Genomic DNA, 24,321 nt, shown 5'->3' with positions numbered 1-24,321 from the left:
GTTTATAAACTGCTACAGCAAACGTCTTTGTGCCTGCCTTTTTTGATATTAACACATTAAATTCCAAGATATAGAATTGCTTCACCTAAGGATATTTGCATTTTAAATTTTTTAATGTCAATGCTTCCAGACTACTTTCCAAAAAACAAAAAGGAACTGTGGGCAGTGTACCAACCAGGCTGCAAAACAGGGAGTTAAAAAGCGAGGCCTGTGGTCATATTGGTGCACACCTGTAGTTCCAGCACTCATGAGGCTGAAGCAGGAATATCACGAGTTTGGGGCCAGCCTGAGCTACATTCAAGTTCCAGGCCAGACCAGCCTAAGCTACATAATGAGATCCTCTCTCGCTTTCTCTCTCTCTCTCTCTCTAAAAAAAAAAAAACCAAAAAACCACATGCACACAGGTAAGTAACATGTGACTACAAGAGCACAAAGGTAGGGAGTGGGAAACGGAAGTACATTGTTGTAAGGTTCTTACATATAAAGTGCAGATTTCCTTCTGAAGATAGACTGTGATAAGTTATAGACGCATATTGTGAATCCAGAGCTACCACTAAGAAAAAAAGAAGATGGAGGTGTATAAGATAGACTAACAGAGGAAAGAAAATCAATGGAATTTTTAAACATCCAAAAGAAGGTGGGGAAAAAAAGAACAAATAGAAAAAAAGCAAGATGGTAGACCTCAATTTCACCACATATAGTCATATGAACTGTGAATGGTCTAAATGCTCCGTAGAAAGGCAGAGATTTTAAAACTGGATAAAATAAAAGACCCAATTACATGTTGTCACTTTAGACAGACATAAATTTAAAAGACAGAACCAGATATGCCATGTAAACGGTATTCACAAGAAAGGTGACGTGGCTATGAAACTAATAACAAAGTAGACTTCGGAACCCGAAATTTCACCTCGAAATCAGAGGGTCAACTCATCAAGAATACATGATGCTAAATTCGAATGCTCTAATCAGCTTCCAAAGCATGACAAATGTGACAGAACTGAAAGGAAAAATAGACAAGTGCAGTCAGTCATTACTGAATTTCCCACAGTTCTCTCAAAACAAGTAGACGAAGTCACCACGTGCCATGTGCTGGGACTAAAGCAAGGCAAGGGGTCAGTTCTGACCTGCATTCAAAGCAGGACGTTTCTATTGGCGTGGGACAAGCCTCTCCCTGCAAAGTCAGCTCCCCAGAGAAAGGGAGTGCCTGCTTAGCCAACACGGACCGAGGATGGGAGGGAGCGAGTGATGACAGGCGACGTCTAGCCAGCTGTGTATCAGAAAAGGGACAACCTGGAGGCTGGGGCGGAGGGACCGGAACGCTTGGCGGGGTCGGGAAGGAGAGGAGTGAGGGGCGCAGACGAGAGGCCAGAGGAAGGGGCTGCTGCACCGAGGCCCGGGGTTTGACGAGGCCGTACATGGCGCCGATCCTTTAAGTGCAGTCAAACAAATCTGCATCACGGGTCCTCGTCTCGTTCCCTCTCGGTGGCGGTGCACCCACCTTCGAAAGGCCAGGCCTGGAAGGGCGGAGAGCAGGCGGCCTGCAAGGCCGGGGGTGCAGGAAGCAGGTGAAGGTGAAGGACAAACAAGGAGAGCAGCCGGGCCAACCTGGAGGGTAGGACCCTCGCGCGCCCCCTGCCACCGAGCTCGTCCAGGGGCTGCGGGCGGCGACCAGCGGAGTGTCACCGGGCGCCCCGCCCCGCCGGGAGGTGCGCGCCGCGGCTTGCGCTCGGGCTGCACCTGGCGCGCGCGGCCCCAGGGGGGCGCTGTGCCGACGGCGGCGCAGGGCAGGTGCCGGGCGGGGCCGCTCGCCGGGGGCGGGACGACCCGGGCGGAGGGCGGCGGCGGCGGCGGTGGCGGCGGCGGCGGCAGTGGCCACAGGGGCCGCAGAGGCCGCGGCGCCCAGCCCGCCTGCACCGCGCCATGGCCCCGCGCGCCCGGCGCTGTGGCCCGCTGCCCGCGCTACTGGCGCTCGGCGCGCTGCTCGCCCGGCTGCAGGTAAGGAGCCGCGCCCCGCGTCCCGCACCCCGCACCCCGGCTGGGTCCCTCGGAAGCTACAGCCAAGGCTGTGGGGGGCGGAGATGGTGGAAACCTGGGGTTTCCTGGCGGTGACCCGAGATGGACTGTGGAGGGAGGGAAAGGCGAGCGGAGGGGTACTGGGGTGAGGAGGGTGGGTTGCGCCACCCCAGCACCGGGACATGGACTTTTCCCAAAGTCCTTCTCAGACTGGTGCCATTTGACTCTCAAGCACCCACTAAGCGCATCCGACGAGTAGCTAATGCGGGGACCCAGCGGGTCCCCGAGAACCGAGAGAACGAGCGCAGAAAATCCGCGGTTGCAGACAACGCTCCCTGAGGTTCGAGAACCCACCCGGCCCAGAGACCATTTCTCTCCGATCTCAGACCCGCTCGTGGTGCCCTGGGTCTCGAACCTGGCCTTCACATCTTTCCGGCCTCAGTTTCCTCCCCGTCGGGAGAACCGAGCAGTCCCGTCGCAGGGGGAGCCTGAGCGTGCAGTGACACAGAATTTGGGGATTTCTTTTGAAAAGCTGACAAGCGTTCTTTTTCATGTCCTCGTTTTTCTACCCTCGCCCCTCTCGGTTCTCTTCACAGACAGTTTAAAGTTGGCTAATTCGGGTTCTGGCCCTGAATACATAAATCGCTTGTTCTCAGAACCTTTTGGTCATGTTCGGATGAAATCGTTCCTGCAGTAGGAGAAACTAGGATACGTGATGTGCTTCAAGGCAGAAGCACAGCCCCGCTCTCCTGGCCTCAGCCCGGCATGGGGAGTAGGACTGGGACCTGGGGCAGGGATGGCGCAGGATTGCACAGCGCGGCAGGGGCTAACCTCACTGTGGCCAAGGCCTTGGCGAGGGGGTGCCCCCAGGCCCACCTGCAGGTCGGAGGAGGTGACAAGTCCTTTCTGGATAATCTACCCGCCAGACTGCCAAATTGCCATGCAGGAGGAGCCTCGATTCCCTGTCCCCAACTCATGGGCCACCCCCTGCTCCCACTCTTAGGTGCTCCTGTGGCTGATAAAGAGCACCAGCCCCGCAGGACTGCTGGCAGTTGAGTGGCTTCTCAGACCCTGGCTGCCACCCAAGGCTCTCAGAAGGGATTTCTTTGCCAGATCACCCAGTATGGTGATCAGGTATACAAAATCAAGTACTGCTTTTCTGTTTTGGAAGAGAGATACTCAGTGCAGGGAACCCCACACACCAAACATTGTACAGTACAAAAAAAAAGCACTTATATTTGAAAGTTCCTCCGAAGGAAGGGCAAATGGTTGTGGTTTTCTTGGTTTGAACAGTTTCAGATTTCCCTTCTCTGTTAAAATGGGCTTAGGCTTCTGGTAAGGTCACTCTGTGAAGGACACCTATGTTTGGGGTGAGAAGAAGGGAAAGACAGTTTAGGTGAAAGCCTGACAAAAGCAGTGGGAACATGCTGAAGGCTGAAGTTGACCACTTAGCCAAGATTCTACTTCCTTCCCAGTTGTCTGAGTCTCTTCTAATGGCTAAGGGAAAAGAAGGAGGAAAAACCTAATGGAATTTTTCATCTTAAGCAGCTCAGGTGTTGCTTAATGAAGTGTCCAACAGGTTGAACAGGGTGCTACCTTATTTGAACTAGAGGACTAGGGCTCCAGTAAACAGTTAGCCACCTAAAAAAGATATCCCTAAACATGTAGCCAAAAAAAAATCACATTGCTTTTGCAAAAATTGCATACGTGAATAGTAAAATGCATCAGGTTCCAATATTCATAGCAGATGGTATGGAGACGAGTTTATCAGAGCGATCTTTCAACAAGTGCTATTTTCTATTGCCCTTTAAGCCATTTTAATTATGTGCAATTTTTATTTGTAACAAGAGGCATATTTTATCATTTTTCAGTAAGTCAATTGGGAAAGCCTGCTGCTAAAATACAAGTTTCAATTCAGATGATACCACATGCAGTTAGAATGTGCATTGAACATTACTTGTGTACATTTTAAATCAGACCTAAACTTCTGTATTGGTCATTTCCAATAAAATGATATTGGGTGCTTTTCTGCTTATTTTAGTTGATGCCTAACCTCTCCAGTGGAAATCCTTGCTCTCTGAATAGTGGGGCTGGATACCATGTTATAGGATACTGTGGTTACAAACATTAGCTATGTTTGATTACTGCTTGTTTGGCCAACCTATTCCATCAGTTCAAAAATTTAGGAAATGCATGGCAGTCCATGCATGTGACTAGCAGTCACACCCTAGGAAAGGCTTGGGAACCTGCTTAGCTGGGAATTGATTGTGCAAAGTAGTTAGCAAAAATGGCTCCTAAAAACACTATATGTGCATCTGTTGTATTTAATATCATTTCCATTACACTGAGTAGATTGAAACTTACCTTGAAGACTGTGTTTTGTCTTTTAAAACATTTCTGTGATATATCTGTCTCATATTTGTGACCAAATTTGTTTTCAGACATGATAGTATTTACCTTTAAAAAGCTTTGAGTGCTTATGTTGATAGTTCTGCAGTTTGCCCTGAGAGAATACAGACACACTCTTCATGAAGATAATTGATCATGCACAGTGTGTTCATTGAGGTTATCTAAGACCTAAGGGCATATGCCTTCATTCCTAGGACAAGGGACATTTATGGTTTGTAAATCATTGTACTAGCAAGAAACAGGTTGAGGACGCAGTTGTGTCTTCACAGGTCACAGTCTAGTGAAGAGGATGAAATGGGTGAGATTGCAATAGCAATAAAACAGCATGTGATAAGTGAAATTCAGGGGACAGAAGGGGGAAGGAAGGAGTGAGGAAAGCTGAAGGAAGCAGGGAGAAATTGGGGAGGAAGAGATTTTCAGAGTGGTCTTTGAAGGATGGGGAGGAAATCAAGGATCAGAGAAGAAATGATTCCAAGAGGTAGTGAGGAAGAGAGCTGTGAGTGGTTTAAAACTGAAGGAATCTTGCCAGAAAGAAAGCCCATATGTTTATGACCTTTCAGATAGTGCAGGAAACCCCACCAAACAGATGGGGCAATTAAACTTTTATTGTTTTGAGATAACTCTTGTTTGACCCTAACTGAGGTGGCAAGGCAGACTAGTAAAAGGGAGATAGGTGACAGGCCCTGAAAAGGCCTTTGGGGAGACCCCTCAAAGGAAATCCCCCAGGGTGGGGCTTAGGGATATGGGTAGATGGATGCCTCCGCCATCTTTCTTCCTTGCATACCGTGCCATCCTACAGGGGGAGACTTGGCCCTAGATTAATTCCTTGTTTGAGAACAGACAGAAAGGTGGGCTTGCAGTTCATTGTGTTGATAAATATTTCAGATGCCTCCCCTCTTACTTCCTTTTCATTACTCCCCCCAAATGGCAAATCTGTGATAGGAACACATTCTCTGTGTTGATAAGGAGCTATGAGCTTGCTTTTACAGTTATCTACCAGTAGTTCTTACACCAGGAAAATTAGAACAATAAAGATGTGTCTCTGAATGTCAATAAATCAGTGTTTTATGAGGCCATGGAAAGGGGAGTTCCAGACCTGGGCTCCTTTGCAGAGAGTGTTGTTTTAAGAAGGTATGGTGTGAAGTTTATCTGCCATGGCAGTATTTTAAAAATTCCCTTATTGTATTTTCTAATTTTAGGAGTGCATGGGAAAAAAAATAAGTCTTTTTCCCACCTGGTGTGTCTGATGGATGAGTTCTAGAAGTGTTGTCTGTGTCTTCTTTTTTTTTTTTTTTTTTTTGATTGATGTGAATCTGTGTCCCGCCCCTAATGGCCCTCAGCTATCCAGGTGGCTCATGCCCTAGCCAGAGTTCCCTGCTGGCCAGAGAGAACTGGGGGGCCCCTCTACTGTCCTGCAGTGTCCTGGTCCTGGCCCCCAGAGACAGCACACAGATCCCTGGCTCCATCTCCATGTATCCCATGACTGGAAGGTCTCCTCCAGCACTATTCTGTTCTCTCTCTGGTTTGGGGGAATCCTTCTGTGTGTTTCCCTCCAGGAGCAATGTATGGGCTTTCTCTAGTATCCACCACTAAAAAGGAAATTCAGGTTCAGCTCATCCTTTCTGCCCCTAAGCACTGAGCTTGAAGGAACCAAAAAGGCGCAGTGGACTTCCGCCAACAGGCTTAGTCCTTCTGAAGTTCTAAGTGAACCTTTGAGGTTGGAAGCCCTGTGGGCATTGAAGGGGGTTATGCACTGCACAGCCCGAGTCTTCTGTCCTGATTCTGAGAGACACCCTAAGTCTGTTTCCTGTCATTCCTCCCCGCCCCACCCCTGCAGCTCCCTTTCTGTCTCGGTCACTGGAGGTCTGGCTGTTGTCGCTTTTCCCACAGCAGCACGTTCCAATTGTGTGCTGCTCTCAGACAAGAACCCGAAGAAACTGCAGTCAGCAAGTGGAAGCACATTCTTTTTGGCTGTGTGATGACAACTTTATATCTGTATTTATTTTGCTGGCTGCTATGGATCTTCAGCCTTTGATTGCTGGGGGCTGCCACATGCAGGACAGGACAGTTGGTAATGAGCAACAAGACTGAATTTGTGTTAAATGCATTCGTTTGCTGCAACAAGTTCAACACTTACTACCTGTTCAACTTCTGCAATAGGCTAAGGAGACAGAGACCAAAGGCCACAGCCCCTGTCTTCAGGAGACTCAGAGTGTGCAGACGGTGAAAAGATAGCAGGACACTGTTCCTAGGACAAAGTGAGGTGGGCCCCAGAGCAAGGAGTGCCTTAGCCTAAAATGTTAGTGAAGACCTCCAGTTCCTCCTTTCTTCCTGATTAGGTGTGTTCAAACACTTCAGATACCCACAGACTGGCTTTTGGACCCAGGCAGGGATTCTAGGGTTGCCAGTGCTTTGGGTGGTGGCAGCAACAGCAGAAAGCCTCAGTGGAGGATTCTCAGGGACCTAACAGAAAGTATAGCATTCCTGGCCTCCAGGGTGTCAGGGGAGAGGAAGACAGAAGCCAGCACTCAAGGCTTTAGATGCAAACAAAATAGTTCAGATGTAATCTCGCATGGTAATCAAGTAAGCATGATCAGATTTGTATGTTAGGGGAGGAGTGGGGCCAGGGCCAGTAAGGAGGCCACTGCTGTGGTTCAGGGAAGAGCTAGAAAAGACCCAAATCAGGTCAAGGCAGAAAATTAGCCGAGTGCAGGGGCAATTTCAGAGCCAGTACGGCTGTGCTATAGCCCACAGTACAGGTGCAAAAGATGCGGCCATTAGACTTACTATTTAAATTTAAAAAGCAAAACACTGCGGAGATCAGAATAAATATCTGTCCTGTTTGTATTATGTTTTTCATGGTTTATTGAGGAAATTGCTGTCTTAGTCCAAATCAAAGTGTTGTTCAAGTGAGAGAGGACATTTTCCCCAGACAAACAAAAATGAAGATGAAGCCTACATTGTTGAATTTGGCCTTTTTGGATTATCTTATTGGGAGGCAAAGACCACACCCCTTAGTGTAGAGGTAAACAAGCTAAAGCCCCAAGGCGCTGGACTAGGCAGGATATTTGTGTGCTCTGGAATTCAGAGAGCCATTTCCTGACCTTGTGGTGTCTTGAAATGAGAAGATCAGGATAAGCACACCGAAGAGAGATAAGCAGCCAGGGATTCCCAGAGGGTACATGTCAGAGCAGGTGTGACCTGACCCGTGTTCTCCCCACACTGCCCTCTGAGAGGTCACCTGCTACCAAAGAAGCAGTGTTTATGTTGGATCCATAGCTTGGCAAAAATTCTCACCTGCATGATACATTTTCCTGGCAGGTTGCTATTGCCCAAGATGAGTGTTTCCCTTTCTCTCAGCACAGCCCCTCTTAGGATTCCCCAGCCCCCAAAATCCTAACCCAGCAGGTGACATGGAGACATTTCTGGCCCAAGCAAAGACAGAGAGCACTCCAGGCATCAGCAAGAACTGTCTGCAGGAACTACCCTTTCAGTTCATCAGAGTAATAATAACTTATTACATTTCCTGTTCAGATGTGGAGAGTACAGCAGCCACTTCCTCACGCTATCAGAAATCTGAAGACTTTCCATTAAAAATGAGGAAGAAAAACTCTTTAGCTTTTGGTGACTATGGTGGCTAAACCAGGCAAGTGGGGAAAGAGGACATGTTGCCTACATTCCCAAGAGCATCACAGTGTTTGCTAGTCTAGGGTTCTCCTCACATCTCCCAAGTGGGAAACGAACCACTTCCCTAAGGTACTGATTTAAAAAAAGTTTTGTTACTCTCTCTAATGTAGTTAGCATGCAAGTGAAGTGTGAAGCTCAGTAGCTGCCATAGCCATGTCCAGTTAAGAGACCTCTAATGGTATTTGCCTTCTCTCAGTGTTAGACCCGAGGTGGACGAGAGGATCACGTCTACAACTCTCATGGTAGTACTGAAAAGTTCTCTTGAAGCTTTGTGGAGATTATTCATACCCGTCTTTGCTAACCCACGTCAGTGTTTAAACATTCCTAGTATTGGGAACTTCCCTAAAGCAGACTTAAATGTAACATGTCACAATTTGATCCCATTTCCTCAAATTCTTTAATGGGGGTAAACACTGGCTATTCAATGTCTTCTTTATGTTATATTTCTGTTGTTGAAGACTGCCCACTGACAACTTCCCCATCGCTAGGGTCTTTCGGGCCAGTTACTTTAACCTCTTTGCAAGCTTTTTCCCCCTTCCAATTAAGTGGATACTCATTTTATATTAACTGGCAAAAAATAATGAAGTAAAATAAAATAACCCTACCAGGTGTTGGGGAAAGTGTTAGGCAGGACCTTGCAGCCTCTGACCTCAAGAGCTTAGGACTGCCCATGTCCCTGCTGCAGGAGCACATAGGCAGAAAGGTGACTCTGAAGCGGAGGGATGGGCTGGTGGGGCTTGACCTGGTACTGGAGGTGTGGGTCCTGAGAGGCAGAGTGAGCAGAGCTAGAAGGGCAGAGGCGGGGCAAGCAGAGCATGCCTGAGAAAATTACATCTTGTCCCAGTGTTTGGCACCCTGCCAATGAGAAGAGCTGGGTAGGATACAACCAACTAGGGGAGGAGTGTGGGTTTGAGTCCCAAAGGGTGTGCAAGCAGACTCAGGAACTGGGGCTCTGCCCTGTAGCCCAGGAATTCTCCAACTGTGATACCTGGATCCAGCATCAGTGCCTCCTGGAAACCCCACACCTACTGAGACAGAAACTCCCAAGTGGGTACCAGCAGTCTGTGGTTTAACACCCTCTCCTGGTGGTTCTGATCAAAATGGAGAACTGCTGCTGTAGACCACAGGATTCCAAGAAAAGGTTTTGAGTTCAGCTCTATATGAACATTAAGATATGATTAATATATTGAAATCCTGTGCCATCTGTTGGATCCCTCCTGTGTGCCAGGCCTTGGTGATTTATCTTTAATGCCCTACTCCACCTTGTCAGGGAGATGAGGAAACTGAGGCATGGAAAGGCTCAATCACTCACCCAAGTTTGCCCAGATAGCAAGTGGCAGAGGTAGAGCTCCTCCCAGGTATCTGCTCTAGGGGCCATGGTCTCAGCCATGCCCTACTCGTATAGTTGCTCTATGGAAAGGGAGAGGGCGTAGAGAAAGAGAGCTCCTGGTGGGAAGGAAGCATTCTAGTGCTTTAGAAGGTGCCATAGCCATCTGCCTTTATGGGGGTCTATGTTGTTTGCTTGAGGATGTGTTCATTGAGAGTGTTCTAGAACTGTTGTTAAGCAGAAATGAAAGTGCTGTCTTTAAAGCTGCTAGAGTTAAAACACAGGCAGCCAGAGCACCTTTAGCATAAGGTCTGCACGTCCGTTGATCCCTGACTCAGGAGGAAAAGAAATGTGACTCACTGAATCATCCTTCCACTTCCCAGAGCAGAGGCACCCTGACTCCTCTCTGCCCCCCACACCAGAAACAAACTGTGCTGTTCCAAGGCGCCTTTTCCCTGCTGCTGCCCCTAGACAGTTTGCATCTCCTCTACAGGTGTCTACCCCACTGCCCCCCACCTGCCTGGTGTACGGCTGCATGCAGGGGATGCTCCAGTGCAGTCTTAGGTCAGAAGTTAAACATTTGGTCTCATAAGCTTTTGGAGGTAGTTCTATTATATTGTTCAAGCTTTCTTCATGTCTTACTCTTACTATAGTTACAGTGAATTTGGGGATACCTCCCTTGACCCAAGTGACCTTGGCCTCTATTTTGATATGTCTCTCTTATGGGGCATATAGAAACCATTTTTCCATTACTGACAATTTTTCAGTTCCTTGAACAGCATCCCTGAGGTAATAGAAGAGAATGCCAAATAAGAGAGAGGGTCAGAACATATAGAACCTTCTGGGCCACTGTCATTCTTGAGTTTTGCTCAGAGTGAGATGGGCGATGCCAGTGGGGATGGGTGGAGAATGACAACATGGTGTTACTAATGTACAGTGTCCAGAAGTCTAAAAACAGACTCCCAAACCTATGACAGTGGAGGGTGAGATGTTCCATGGGGCCATATCTGGACTTGAACATTAAATTCTGTGGGGACACATCTGGCCTGGAACACTACTCTGACTTGAACCCTAATCTGTTAATTTCTAATAGTCACAAGGTTTAAAAATGAAAAGGTAAAACCAGAAAAAATTGCCTCTTTCAGACGGGCCAGGATTTTCCATGCTCCAGTGAGAGTCCCTGTGACCAGGCCATTGGGGTCGAATGTATGTGTAAAAATTACAAATGATCAAAGTACCAGAACTCATAAATACCATCTTAGCTGTGTGAAGATGTGCCCAGCTCCTCTGCACTGGGAGAGTCCATGTGCACAAGGTCCCACTCAGTGTGAGGGATTCTCCATTCCCCCAACACAGAGAGGCCCAAGCAGCTGTGTTGTGTGTTATTCAGGCAGCCCCTGTGTTCTGTCCTCATCAGAGAAGACACTTCAAGTGAGGAAGAGATTTCTAATCTTGATTTTGTAACTCCCTGTCCTCAGGGTATCTCTGACTTTGTTCCATATTGATGGCGTCTTTCTAAGTTTGTGCTTGGGAGTGTGGATTTGATTCAGCACTAATAGGAAACTATTACAGTCTTCTGTAAGGGAAAGTTGTAAGATCACGATGGCCTTTGCAGAAAGGTGTTATTAATTTAGGACTTGAGCTTTGCCCCATGCCCTGTACTGTTCCATTCCGTGCATTACTACCACCTAAGCAAGTTGCTTCATCTTGATTGGGAGAACACAAGAAATTAAAGAGATCACATCCCTAGCCTTGTGCCTGGCACATGGGAGGTGTTTCAAAAGAGCCAGTTCTTACTTGGCCCCCAGTCAGGGTAAATGGAGTCTGTGGCCAGTGATGGCAGAAGTGGTTCTCAGTGCCTGTTACATAATTGAGACTCTTGGTCTTTGATATTAGCAGGTATACATATGAAACAAGTTTCCAGGAGCTCAGGATGCCAGTGAGCATAGTCAACCAAGGGTGTTGAGCAGTAGGTGACCTGCTGTCAACACCTTGCGGATATCTTCCAGTAAACACTGAGGGAGATAGGGATAATATACTCAGGGCCTATCCAATCTTACAGTTTACCAGGAAGAACAAACAAACGAAAAAACAGCCATAGAAGATCAAAGGTAGTGGGGCTGGAGAGAGAGCAGGGGCCTGAGACCGGCTAGCACTAGGGTCTCACCAGTCTTGATTCAAGGGGGATCTTAGACCAAACCAAAGTGACCAAGATCAGCAGTCGCACATTTCATCTGAGTAGCTGACATGAGCCTGGAAGGCTGAGAAGGACCATATAGGTGCTGGGGGAAATGCGGGGGCCAGGATTAGGGCCGGAATGTGCTCTGGGCAAGGATCCTGGGAAGAGAAGTCGCTGGAAGGGAGACTGTGCGGGGCTCAGAGCGCTGAGAGCCTTGTTGTGGTACTGGACTTCGGCTTGGTCCCTCACCTGGCTGTTCAGACCAGCAGCATGCGTCAGCATCCAGCCCCACCCACACCTGCTGAAACCGAATCTCAGTTTTAGTAAGATCTCCAGATGATTCTGTGCAAACTGGAGAAGCCATGGATTTCACCCTGAGGGCTGGGGGCAGCCATGCCAGGGGAGGTGGTAGAGAAGGGGGCAAGAGGGGTAGTTTCCTTCTTTGACCACGCTGGGGGTTCATGGCCTTAGCAGCTTGGTGCATCCCCAGAATGGAGGTAAAGTCTGGGAGGGTCCTTGTCTCTAGCAAACCAGTGAGCTCTTGGAAGCTGAGCCCAGAAATCACTGGCTTGACTACAGACAAGAAGAGGATGCAGTTCTCATCTCAAATGAACAAAAACTTAAAAAAAAATTCAAGAATGACAAAGAAAAAAAAGCTTTCACATTGGGAGAATAAAGACACATTCACTAGAGCCTGTGGAAATCCTGTGAGTGACACCAAGACAAGCCAAAGCTTTCCTGATTACTGTGTTTAGGAAGCAAACCTTCTGTGCTTTCAAGTTGTCTACAACTGCAGACTTTTTCACTCTTTATCTCCCTGGAAGACAAAGAAACTTGCAATAAAGATTTTGAAATACGAGGTGATTTCTTCATTTTCCTTTGGGCCACAAGTTTTCTTTTTAAGGAGTAGAGACAATAAATGCATTGTGAGGAGAGTAGGGAAGAGGGTTGCAGAGAAGGGGCAAAAATCAATAAACCTCTGATAAGCTCCTGTCTGAGTGCATCACTCTTTTTCTTTAAGGAGCATCTCTGAAGCCTGAGGCCCTGAGTTCAAACCCTAGAACCACATTAACACATTTTGGCAAATTATCTTAGTCCATTTTGTGTTGGTATAACAAAATACCTGAGACTGTACTTTTTAATAGAAAAAAAGGTTTATTTGGTTCATGCTTCTGGAAAGTCCAGTCAGCATGATACCAGCATTTGGTAAGAGCCCCTGACTGATTCACAACATTGCAGATAGTATCACATAGCCAGAGATATGCCCAAGAGCAGCCAACTTGAAGTAAACTCGGGTGGGGCCAAGGCAAGAGAGGAAGTGAGAGGCCCAAGAGAGACCAGGATCACTCTTTTATAGCAACCTGCTCACATGGGAGCAGATCCACTCCTGTAAGACCCTGCTCACTGCTCACTGGCATTAATCCCTTCACAAAGATGGTCGCAACTCAGTCACCTCCCACTAGACCCCACCTTTCAACACTGTTACCTTAGGGAATTGAGCCTCTAAAAGAGTTTTGATGGGGTCAAGCCACATTCAAACCATAGCACAAATGGTGTGATTTCTGCCTAGTAACAAAAGTAGCATGAAGTGCCTACTACTTAAACCTTCATGGCAGTGCCCAGGACGATCCCAGTAACTATGGCACGTTCCTGATGTGGTGCTGTGGGTACACATTAACTCATGATGTCTGTAAGTTCTGTAGTCAGTTTTCTGGCCTTCCATAGCACCGTCCTCTTGCTGTGTATGGTCACACAGGCTGCTCATGACATTTGCTGTTAATTTGGTTTGTTCCCTTTGTGCAGGTTTCCTCTCAAATGACATTTAATCAAGGCGGCTTTCCATAATCCATCATTTCACGGATACCATTTTGTTTTTGTCACAGCAGCTATTACCACCAGATTTCATTAGTGTGTTAGTGTGTTGTCATTCTGTTCTTCTGGACTATAAGCCAGAACCCTCTGTGGAGTATCTACCACTGTGTCCACAGAGCCCAATGTCTCTCTCACATAGTGTGTGTTCAGTTAAGATTTGAGGAATAAAAGAATGGATATTTAATTTGTCTCACTTTTGGGTTGTAAACTCCCTGGACAAGTCTTACTTAAATGCTGAAGCCCTAGACTGTTTACTCCTATGCCACTGGTGTTCTCGATCACGAGTCAGTATTGTCTTATCAAATTCTTCAAGCAAGTCCCAACAAAATTAAATTCGCACATTAAAAAAATAGGCAAAGTCTTGAATAGATATTCTTCCCCAAAGAAAATATGCAATGACAGGCAGTAACCACACAATGCTGACTGCTCAGCATCATCAGTATCAGGGAAATGAAAATCAAACCATAATGAAACACCATATTGCAGCCTTTATGACTGGTATAGAACAACCACAAAGGAGGTGGAGAAATTGGAACCCTTATGCACTGGGGACATAAAATGGTACAGCCCTGTATGAAATAGTTTGGGGGATTTCTCAAAACCTAAGCATAGAATTACCATATGATTTGTAAGAATGGAACAAGATGAGTTGAAAACAGGGACTTACTGAAACAAATACTCATATATCAGTGTGCATTAAAGCATTGCTCATTGTTGCCATCATGTGGAAAGAACCCAAGTATCCATCAACAGATGGATGGATAAACAAAATATGGTACGTCCATGTAACAATACTGTTCAGTTATAAAGATAGATGAAGTTCTGGGGCATGATACAATATGGATGAATCTTGAAGATGTTATGCTAAGTGAAATAAACACAATGTGCTTAGAGACAGACAGTAGAATGGCAGTGGCCAGGGCCTGGTAGGAGGAGGAGTGAGGACATAATGGTCACAGTGATTCTGTTTGGGATACTGAAAATGTTCTGGAAAAGCATAGTGGTGATCATTGCATAGTATTGAGAGTGTAATTAATGTCACTGAATTGTACACTTAAAATGGCAAATTTTATAGCATATCTATCTTACCATGATAAATATTTTATTGATTTAATTAAATCGCCCAAAAGTTTTTAAAAATGACATCAAAGGACTGGTATAAAAAGAACAAAATTTAGTATTTCCCAATGGAGGCGGCCCTTTCTCACCCCCCTGAAATGAGCTGCGTTCTTTGCCTCCTCAGTTGTCACCAGTCCCTCATGACTTGGCTGTTTGTGCTGTCGACTTGGTCTCTTTGCTCTCCATTCCTTCCATGAGATCTGGCTCTCTTAGTGCCCAAAAGGAATTGGCACCATCTTATTGCCCTTCCTCATCCCAGCAGTCTTTACAGTATGGTTCCTGGGGTTGCTAAAAAGAAAAGACCTTCCCTTTCTCCTACGGGGACCTGGCTGCCCTTTGCTGGAAGGCCAAAAGTGTCCTACACCCTCTCCCAGGATCAGAGCACAGCTGGCTCTAGGCCAGGCTCTAGCTCTACACCTTCCTGTCCTTCCCTTTGCTCTCTCCCTCCCTCTCTCCACTGCCCAAGTGCCCTCCCCTCATTCTGCCTTCTGCCTCTGCCCCTCACCATTACCCTCCCCAGATTGGGCACCCCTCCCTGAGTCCTGTGAGTTCCCATCAGCATTCCTTTCCCTCATCTCGCAGATTCAGACACAGGTCAGAGGTGCCCGGGGCAAGCTTCTGGTCCTATCCTGTCAGCCATCAGTGAGGACTGAACTCAAGGATTTAGTGAGTGAAGCTTACTTCCCCCCACCCCTTGTGGGGATCAAACTCAGTTCCTACAATTTCCAGACAAGACAACTACTCTACCATTTGATCTAAACACCAGGTGCCCCCTTTTTTGAGACAGGGTCTCACTGCATAGTGCAAGCTGGCCTTGAACTCCTCTTGCCTCAGCCTTCCAAGTGCTGAGATTACAGGTGTGCACTTCCATACCTAGCAGGAACTTGGTTCTTTCTAGTGCTTGGACTGTTGCATGGGACTCTGTCCACTAGTATCCTTTCCCTCTGTTTTGGTGGCTTTGTTACCCTGGGGACAGGCTTGTCCTTTAGTCCTGCTCCAAGCTAATACCTTGCCCAAGCATGTGAGAGACAGCTAGGTAAAGATGACTTTGGCAGTGTGATGATAACAGAGCTGTTTGAAGAGATGGATGCTCTCTATTGTTAAACCCTAGACTAGTCCAAGCTTCATCTTCTACTTCATACTAGGAGGAAAATTGGTTTTTGAGATAAGGGTGACTAATTCAGGCAAAGGAATTACTGACCTTACTCTATTATTTGCATAGTCAGTAAGTGACTTCCAGCCCCCACTTGGCCATTTCCAATGGCACCAAAAGGAGCTGACCAGCTGGGGTGAATGTGTTCAAGTTGAAGGTTTGCATACTGTTATCACTGGACATTTCAAAATGCCCAGATCCTTTAGTACCAGGAAAATCATAGTGTTACAATCATAATTTTCTTTATAATCTTCACTTGATCTTAATGAAAAGACCAATCTTTACAATCTTCTCCAGCAAATGAAACGTATCTTTTCATACTGAATTCATCACAAATACTCAAGTCTCACTTTTGGTAGGAGAATTTTTCAAGAGCGGTGTGTACAATATATTTCTTTGAAATGAATTATATTTTAAGCACTCTGGGAGTTACCCACTTTCATATGACTTATGTACTGTATCTGGCCTGGGCACTCTTGAGTTTTCAGTAGGTCCCATAGTTCACTGGTCTCCCAGGTGACGTGAGCACACCTAGGGAGTATGTCACGTGATCCACTGGGGTATACAGGTGATCCTCAAATGCTGTCCCTTATTCTGTTTGTGTCTTTAATTTGTTACATCCATATTTGTAGGTATTTGTGCAGTGTTCTGAAGCATGACATGTAGTTTTGGTTTGTGCAAAAGAAAAATGAGCCTGCAATTTTTTGTAAATCTGTAAGCTTGAAATTCTATCTAAAAGTTTATTTAAAACTTGGGCACTTGGTCGTAACTCAGTTAATGTCCTATTTAACAGAAGTCACTGGCAGATATAATCTAGAGGCAGCTTTATCAGCAGACGTAGTGAGTAAACTGTCTGCCCGCACCCAAGCGTGGCTCACACAACCAACTGAACCCCAGACGGAAAACCACAGAGATGACTCGGACCACTTTGTCAGGATTTCAGAGTGGTGCTTCACATTTCCAATCCCATGAAAAAGCACTTCTTGATTTGAAATTGGACATGCTCTTCAAAAAGCATGTATCTCCCACCCCCAAACACACACACCCCTGTGCTGCTGAAGTACTCTGCCCTGCGGTCCTTGTTTGCCATGGCCAGCTTAAAAGTAAAGAAGGGGCCAGGCATCCCAGCTACATGGGAAGCAGAGGTGGAAGGAATGCAGTCAGAGGCCAGTGCAAGCAAAAGCATGAGACCCTATCTTAAAAAAAAGCAGAAAAGGGCTGGGCATGGCTGAAGTAGTAGTGCACCTGCCTAGCAAATACAAGGCCCTGAGTTCGATCCCTAATACCACCAAATTAAAAAAAAAAAAGTAAAGAAATATTGTGTACTCAGAAAACTGTCAGGACTTCAGGATTTTTCTTTCAGCACCCAGCTTCTCTTTCCCATTTCTGGTGGCTGTTTTTTCCCTTTGTCCCCTCAGGGAATGATTGGGCATAATAACTTATACTTACGAATTCTGCTCAGATGTGCACATGATATCCGGCCCCTAGCCCCTTCCCCCACCCCCCAGTCAAGTACAGACTGCTGTGCAGAGGGCAAAATGCAATGATATCACTGACTTCTCCTGCAACCTACTAGCAAGGTAACGAGGCAGGACCTTAGCGTTGATGGAGTATTATGGTCTGCCAGGGCTGCATCATTTCCACCAGTTACTGCATCTCATTCTGAAAGCAGTGTACAGGTATGAAGACTAAGGCTTAAAACTAGCTTTTTGTCTTTTGGGCCTCAAATTGTAGAAACGTAGATGGTTTCGTTAAAGAAAATCCAGAACTTCTTCCCACACCAAACGAAGCTGAATTCTGAGAATTGCCCCAACTAGAAAAATCTCTCTGCCCAGAAGCCTTCCCTTCCTGGCCCTTGGGGACTGCCTGTCCAGGCCTTTACCTACCCTTGTCGACAGCACACTGGGTACCACATTCCCTACTCTTACCTGAGTTCACCCAGCCCCTATCTGTGCTCATCATAATTCCTATATTCTGTCTGATCAGATTTGACTTTAGTTGGTATTTAATTTTTCCTTTTTTCTAGAGAAAGCAGCCCTGTCTGACTTCTGAGCTACAAGGATTTCTGTGTCATTTCCATTCCCCACTGCAAACGGTTAACTGAGAGGCATGACAGTGGGTGCCTTCTTTCCATCCACAGACATGTCACTGCATGATCACCAACAGAAAACCAGGGCTGGGCTGTCTTTCTGCTCAGTGGGAGAGTGCTCACCTGATGTGTGAGAAGCCCTGTGTTACATCCCCAGCACCACAAAAAAACAAGAAAAAAAGAAAAAAAATGGAGGGGGAAAGAAAAATCTAGAAAGCTACATAAAGAGGAGGATGTCTTGAAGCTTCCAGAGCAAAGCAGCTAAGAAAGGGCAAATCTGGAAAGGTCTCCTCAGAACATCCCAGTTGGAAGGGTCTGCATTTTGACTCACTAAATGAACGTTTTTGAGGGGGAGAATTGAAGCCTTCTCTCTGGCTTCTCAGTTTCTCTTCATCTTCTCAGCTGGCTGAGAAGAAAGACATTCAAAGACGTGCAAAAGAAACAAAAGCATTTGTTTGTAGTTTACTCTGATCTTTTGAGTCTACCTTTTGTTTGTTTATTGCTTACTTGTAAGGACAAAATGCTTCAGAAAGAAATAATTTCTTAGCATGAGACGGTCACAGTAAGGACCTATGTTGATCTTAGTGTTCTGGGGACACTGGTCTCTAGTAATTTATTCGTATTGTATTTTGGGTAGGATCAAGAATATATTTTCTGCAGGACTAAGTGAAGTGTTATTTTCACATTTTATAGTTTCTCTCTTCACAAAAGCCAAATCATTCACTTCTACTAAAACATTCAGAAATTTGATGCCATCTTTCTGAAATTATAGCCAAATTCTCAAATAGAGTCATGGATGACATTTTACAAAATAAAATCCTTGGGAAATCCCTCATTTGTCCTTCTGGGTGAGGTTCTTTCCCTCTTAATTTGACAGCAGGGGCCAAGCCTGTCTCTGCTTTGTTCTATGTCAGTGTGAATTTTCAGTGGAGCGAGAGAGTAATTTTAGTATCCATAATGACTTTCCCTACAGTTGGGCTGATTAACGGCATGAAAAATAGATATTTATGTCAACCTTCCCCACAGGATTCTATATGCAGACCCACTCATCTCTGCGGCAGAACCGGTGTGTTTCTTCAGCTTATGGTTTTTCAGAATGAGAATCCAACATGGCTTTGCAAAGGGAAATAAGTCCACAGAGCTTTATTAAAAAAAAAGATTTTTGTTTACAATTTGTTACCTCTTCTCTCCCTCCCAAAGCCTGACACAGACTGTGGACATGCTTATTCTAGCAGATTCTGTCAGCTGTTAAGACAAACATACCAGTCTGTATGCCCTGAAACAAATGTACACAAAACACTAAGTCACATGAAATTGAGGCAAAAGAAGTCAAATAAAGTGAATCATCATTTTACCATCATTTTTCTTTTGGACTCACCAAGGAGTATATCCCATAGTCAAGAATTAGAAGTTTAAAAAGTTTGTTCTGCTTCATTTGCTTCCTGAAGACACCTGTGCTTCAGAAAGTAACGCTATTGCTTTAGAAGGAAACAAGTCCATCTTGAGGGTGAGCTAGAAAAAAACCTAGATAACCAGAACTTTACATCTCAATTCAGTTATCCAGGGCCTACCATTGCATATCACAGAGAAGGGGTGCTGGCACCATCACCCCATCATCTGAGCATTGCAGCCTGCTTCCAATACCCCGTTTCCCTGGGGGATTCCTTCAGGAACACTTCAGCAGAAGCATGTTTTCATCAGGGTCCCACTTCATGAGGACGGCTACCAATAACAGCCACCACCTGTCTACCTGGGTAGCTCAATCTGGGAAGATGGAGTCAGGCTCCAATTCTGGTCAGCTGCGGGGAGGGGTAGGGCTGCGGCTGGGAGGGTCTTGAGCAGCCTGAGGAGGGCCTTGCCAGCTGCTGGTGGGCAGGGCAACTAGTGGTGAAATGGTGGACATTGGAATCTTTAGAATCCTGTAGGCAAAAGGAAGAGTCAGACTGGACAAGACAGGGACCCAGATGTCTTCCTAAAAGGTATCTGTTCAATCTCACACAAAAATGACTTCCAGAGGAGGTATCTGACAGGCCACCCAAGCAGGCGGCCCTCAGGACGGAGTCTGGGAGTCAGGAACAAGGAGTATCCTACAGTGTCCAAGTCCGCAAAGGACTGGCCAAGCAAGATGAACTGGGGCATGGGAACTAGATTTCCTAGTAGTTACCAACATGGGCACTGTGTGCATACGGCAGTCTGGAAGCCTGTCTCCTGGATCTGAAGCACGGGATCAGAATGAGACCAGCACAGGCTGTGTGAGGGCTGGGGAGCTGCCAAACCCTCAGGAAGGCAGCTCCTCCTAGAACAGGGAAGGGAAGTTGAAGCAGAGAGCCAGGAAGGAAGAGGAGAGACAATAAAGGCACAGTTCACCTTCTCTTGGACGTGTGGGCATACTGAAGAGTTTTCCAGATTAAAAAAAAAAAATCACTGCCAGACCACATTTCCATAAATGCATGTATGTGTAAGTGTTGCCTCTTAAGTTGAATATATATCGCCAGTGTGAAGATGTGAAAGTATGATTAAGATATAATGTGGAAGGAGAGAACAAAGTAGGTTTCAATGAGATTAAAATCATCATTTTCTGCCTCTCTATAGCAAATTTTCCCATTAGAAAATTTTCAGCTCTTCTTTAAAGGATCTGTAATTCAACTGCTCTGTGAAGTCCTTGTGTCAGTTTTAAGGTGATGAAAATGTTCTGGAATTAGTATCGTGGAAATATACTAAAAATCACTGACTGATACACTTCAGAAAGTTACATCTCAGTATGTGAATTGTATCTCAACTTTTTGGAGAACAAGTGTGTCTGAGTGTAAAGCCACAGTAGGATAGGAGGTTAGAAGAGAGAGGTGGATTTTAAAGAATGATCTGTGAACATCTGGGAGTTAGAACACATGGTCACTTCGCAGAGCAGTGAGTCCTTATTCAAGGAGGAGGCATGAGGCCCCGGGTTAGATGCTGGGTGGGTTAAATGAATCACATGGAAGCACTTTGTCCACATGTTCAGTCAGGTGATGTTCGGCAAGCCTGGCTCAGAGCCCAAGACACAGCCATGGCATCCAAAAGTGCTCCTAAGCAACTGCAGTAGCCTTCTGTCAAATTCCCCCTAAAAAGTACCTTTCTGTGTGTGTCACCTTTCTGTGACCCACCATGGCTGCTTTCTTAATGGGTCAGAAGCAGTCGATAACCTTTGTCATCTAAAACATCTTCCTCCAACCTATTGATCCTCTTTGCCCTTGTCATTGGCTAGGCCAGACATTGAATGTATCAGCCACATTCAGTTTTGCCATTGGCCTCTGCTTGTCCCTCTTTGAGGCTGTTCCAGGGAAATAGATCACCATAAGAACAAAGAGAAGAGCAGAAGGGAGCGCCTTCATGATCTCTTCTAAGTTGCTCCTCCTAATTTTCACTGGGGTTCTTGCAGTGTTCTTAAGACCCTGTCAACTGGTGAGTGCATTGGTACCACGCAAACTGTGTTACAGGTGTCCATGGAGCTCGAGAGCCAGGCCCAGGAAACCAGTCCACACACAACCCTCCCAGAACACATTACTCCAGTAATCCACTGGGCCCTTCCTATGGACCTCAGAGTCACTGTGTTCCTGACCCCACTCGCCAGGTCAGGGTGAGGTCACAGAGGCCCATCCTCCCTCCCTACTCAACTAGTCTTGAGTTTTCTGGGTCGGTTCTTTTTAAAACTTCCTAACATACTTGAGGTATTTTGAGGATGCATGGCTTCTTCCAAGCCATTTTATTTCTACATATTTCCTCCTTGACCTTGACCTAGTACTGGCTACCTTTGTTCACATCTCCCACCTCTCCTTTGCTGACCTGGGCTCCAGCCATACTGATGTTCTCCTACTGCCCCCACCCAGCCCAAAAGTCTGTTCATACCTCACTGCCTCTGTCTGAACTGTCTGCGTTGCGCCTCCTGTACCTGCCAGTCGCTGTTTCCTCATCTGGCTGAACTGTGTGACTTATAAGGCTGTGCTCACTCACCAGGTCCTGAAGGAGACTTTGCTGGCCTTGCTCTGCTGAAATTGGGCCCATTTGCTTTCATGGTAGCACCTGCCCAGTTGTGTGCTTCCCATTCAACTCCAGTCCTCTTGAGGGGAAGGTCTGTAACTTGGTTTCTGGACCCAGCAGGGAACTTGACCCATGATATCCACACACTGATGAACTGATTCCTTTTTCCTTCTCCATTTCTAATGAGACTGTGCGTCCACAGCAGGGTTTGTGGTTGCTGTTTTCTTCTGACACTGAAAAGGCTGGTGAGGAAGACAGTGTTCCTATTGCCCTGCAGGGTTCTCTGGGGAGTACAGGGGACTAGGCCGTTTTGTTCTGTTTTACTGAGATGGACAGGACAGATCCAGAGCTCGCTGTAGTATTAGAATGATACTGCTCTTAATGTTTTTATTAGTATACGATAGTTATACAGGGCGTTTCATTGTGACATTTCCATATTTACATATTGTACTCTGGTTTGGTTCATCCCCTCCATTATTCTCCCTCTTCTCCCACTCCTCTTAAAATGGCTTCAGCAGGTTTCAAAGTTCCATATTCATACATAGAAAGTATCTCAACCATATTCACCTCCTTTACCCTCTTCATTTACCTCCCCTCCCCCTGCAGCCCTCCCTTTAACATGGCCCGTTTTACATCCTGTCCTTCATAGTTTAAGTGTTTGTTCATTGTTCAGTGGGGTTTTTGCCTTGGTGTTTTACCTGTAAATATATTGTGCTTTAGTCAGTCAACCCCCTTCTGTTACTCTTCCTTACCCTTTCCCCCATACCCTGTATTGTGAACAGTTTTCGGTGCAATTCATTGTGTCTTGTTCCTACACAGATGCAATGGATTTCAATATTATTCACTCTCGATCATTCAGGGAGGAGGAAAAGAAGCAAAGAATCATACTGTTTGGGAGCAGAAAGGAAACAGAAGCTCACAACACTTAAGCAGCTTGTCTAGAGCTCCTTAGGCAGCAGACAGTTGAAACTTAGTCTCCAGAGTTCTTCACTTTGCTGTGCCCACTCTAAAATATTTTCTTCATGCTTAAAATTCAGATATAACTTAAGACCAAATCTGACATTGCCTAGAGTAATTACAGGAAGGGGCCTCACTGTGTTCCCGCCCTTTCATGACCAGAGTTGACACAGCATAGTGTCACCATTTGGCCCCACCAAAGTGGGACTCATTTTGTATTTGGCTGTGTACAGCAGTTTTCAACTTTCTGTGTACAGTTTGCAAATTTCCTTTAATCCACCATATCACCATAACATCACTGAAATGTTCCAAAATGCTTAAACGTGTCAAGTCCTGTGCTAAAAGGTTGGACTTGTACATTCTTAGGTAGAGCTGGACTAGAACAGGGAAATGACATTTTTGGAGGTGTTAGAGGAGCAGCTTATGGTTTCTCTTATACATTTTCGAAGTATAATTTGGCAATGCACTTTTTGTGTAACCTGGAAAGAACATGTGTGTAATGTCTACCTGATGTCAATTTTCTTCTCAGGTGACCTTGCAGGTCACTCCTCCATGTACCAGTGACAGGCATTATGAACATCTCGGGCAATGTTGCAGCAGGTGCGAGCCAGGTACGTGTGCTCCTGGGTTCCTTCCGGTGTCTGCCTCATGGGGAGCTCTCACTGAATTTTGTTTTTCTCTTTCTACCAGTGGAGAGACAGATTGGAGAGACCTTTCATGGCAGTGCAGGCAATAATGCACATCACTCAAAAGACAAAGTCTTTCCCTAAATAGATAAAATCAAAAGCAATTTCAGAGGCTGGTTCTTCATTTGTGCTGAAACACATTTTTCCAAAACACTATTTTTTAAGAAGGCAGAGTTTTCCAAATCATATTTTAGCACTTTATGATCCCAACTCTCAAAATGTGAAATGCTGCTCTTATTTAAAATTGTTTGCATAGAAATTTTATTTTGGAAAAACCCATACTGAAATTGTCCCTGCCAAAATGCCTAAATCTTGTTAGACCTTGTCCCACATACTTGCTGAGGAGCAGAAGGGGGACTGGCTGCTGCCTTCCCAAGGCTGTTCTGTTGGGGTGTGGCCAGGTATTTCTACAGCTCTGTGAGGTCCCCATCCCACTGGGTCCTCACCCTCTCATTGTTCTTGGGAGGAGATGAGAAAGTGGGGTACCTTATAATATGACCCTTGGATGTACAGAACCAAGATCCAGTGATTTTCATGTGTGTGTGTACGTGTGTGCGTGCTTAACTCTTGGTTAAATTAACTGTGAGCCTGTAGTACATGTAGCACACAAGACGTTAACCATTCAGAGTGATGGTAGAGTGGTGTTTGAATATGGGGGGAGGGGAATGGTGTTCTTCTTGCTGTGCCCCTTTATTCCTTGAGTTCTTCAGGGCCCATTTTAAGTCCAGAGTTCTACTCAGTCAACAAGGTTTTTGGGTGCAAAAGGGGTTGGTCTTTACTTAAACAGAGAGACTTCTATGACCACAGAAA

At 45.9% G+C, this 24,321-nt stretch overlaps 1 protein-coding gene across 2 annotated transcripts in view; it reads left to right on the top strand.

The window, feature by feature from the left end:
• The first annotated feature begins 1,887 nt into the window (after positions 1 to 1,887).
• Positions 1,888 to 24,321, top strand: part of Tnfrsf11a (TNF receptor superfamily member 11a) — a 50,976-nt gene continuing 28,542 nt past the window's right edge. The window contains exons 1-2 of one of the 2 annotated variants that reach the window (XM_074069682.1): positions 1,888 to 1,998; positions 23,355 to 23,436. In XM_074069682.1, the coding sequence (XP_073925783.1) occupies positions 23,398 to 23,436 (39 nt within the window). In that variant the 5' untranslated portion in view covers positions 1,888 to 1,998; positions 23,355 to 23,397. The remainder of the gene's footprint in view (positions 1,999 to 23,354; positions 23,437 to 24,321) is intronic. The other variant, XM_074069681.1, reaches the window with a different exon arrangement.

The sequence above is a fragment of the Castor canadensis genome, chromosome 4, assembly GCF_047511655.1.
Source record: "Castor canadensis chromosome 4, mCasCan1.hap1v2, whole genome shotgun sequence".
Taxonomy (NCBI): Eukaryota; Metazoa; Chordata; class Mammalia; order Rodentia; family Castoridae; genus Castor; species Castor canadensis.
The sequence above is the reverse complement of the archived record's forward strand: the minus strand, read 5'-3'. Positions and strand labels throughout refer to the sequence as shown.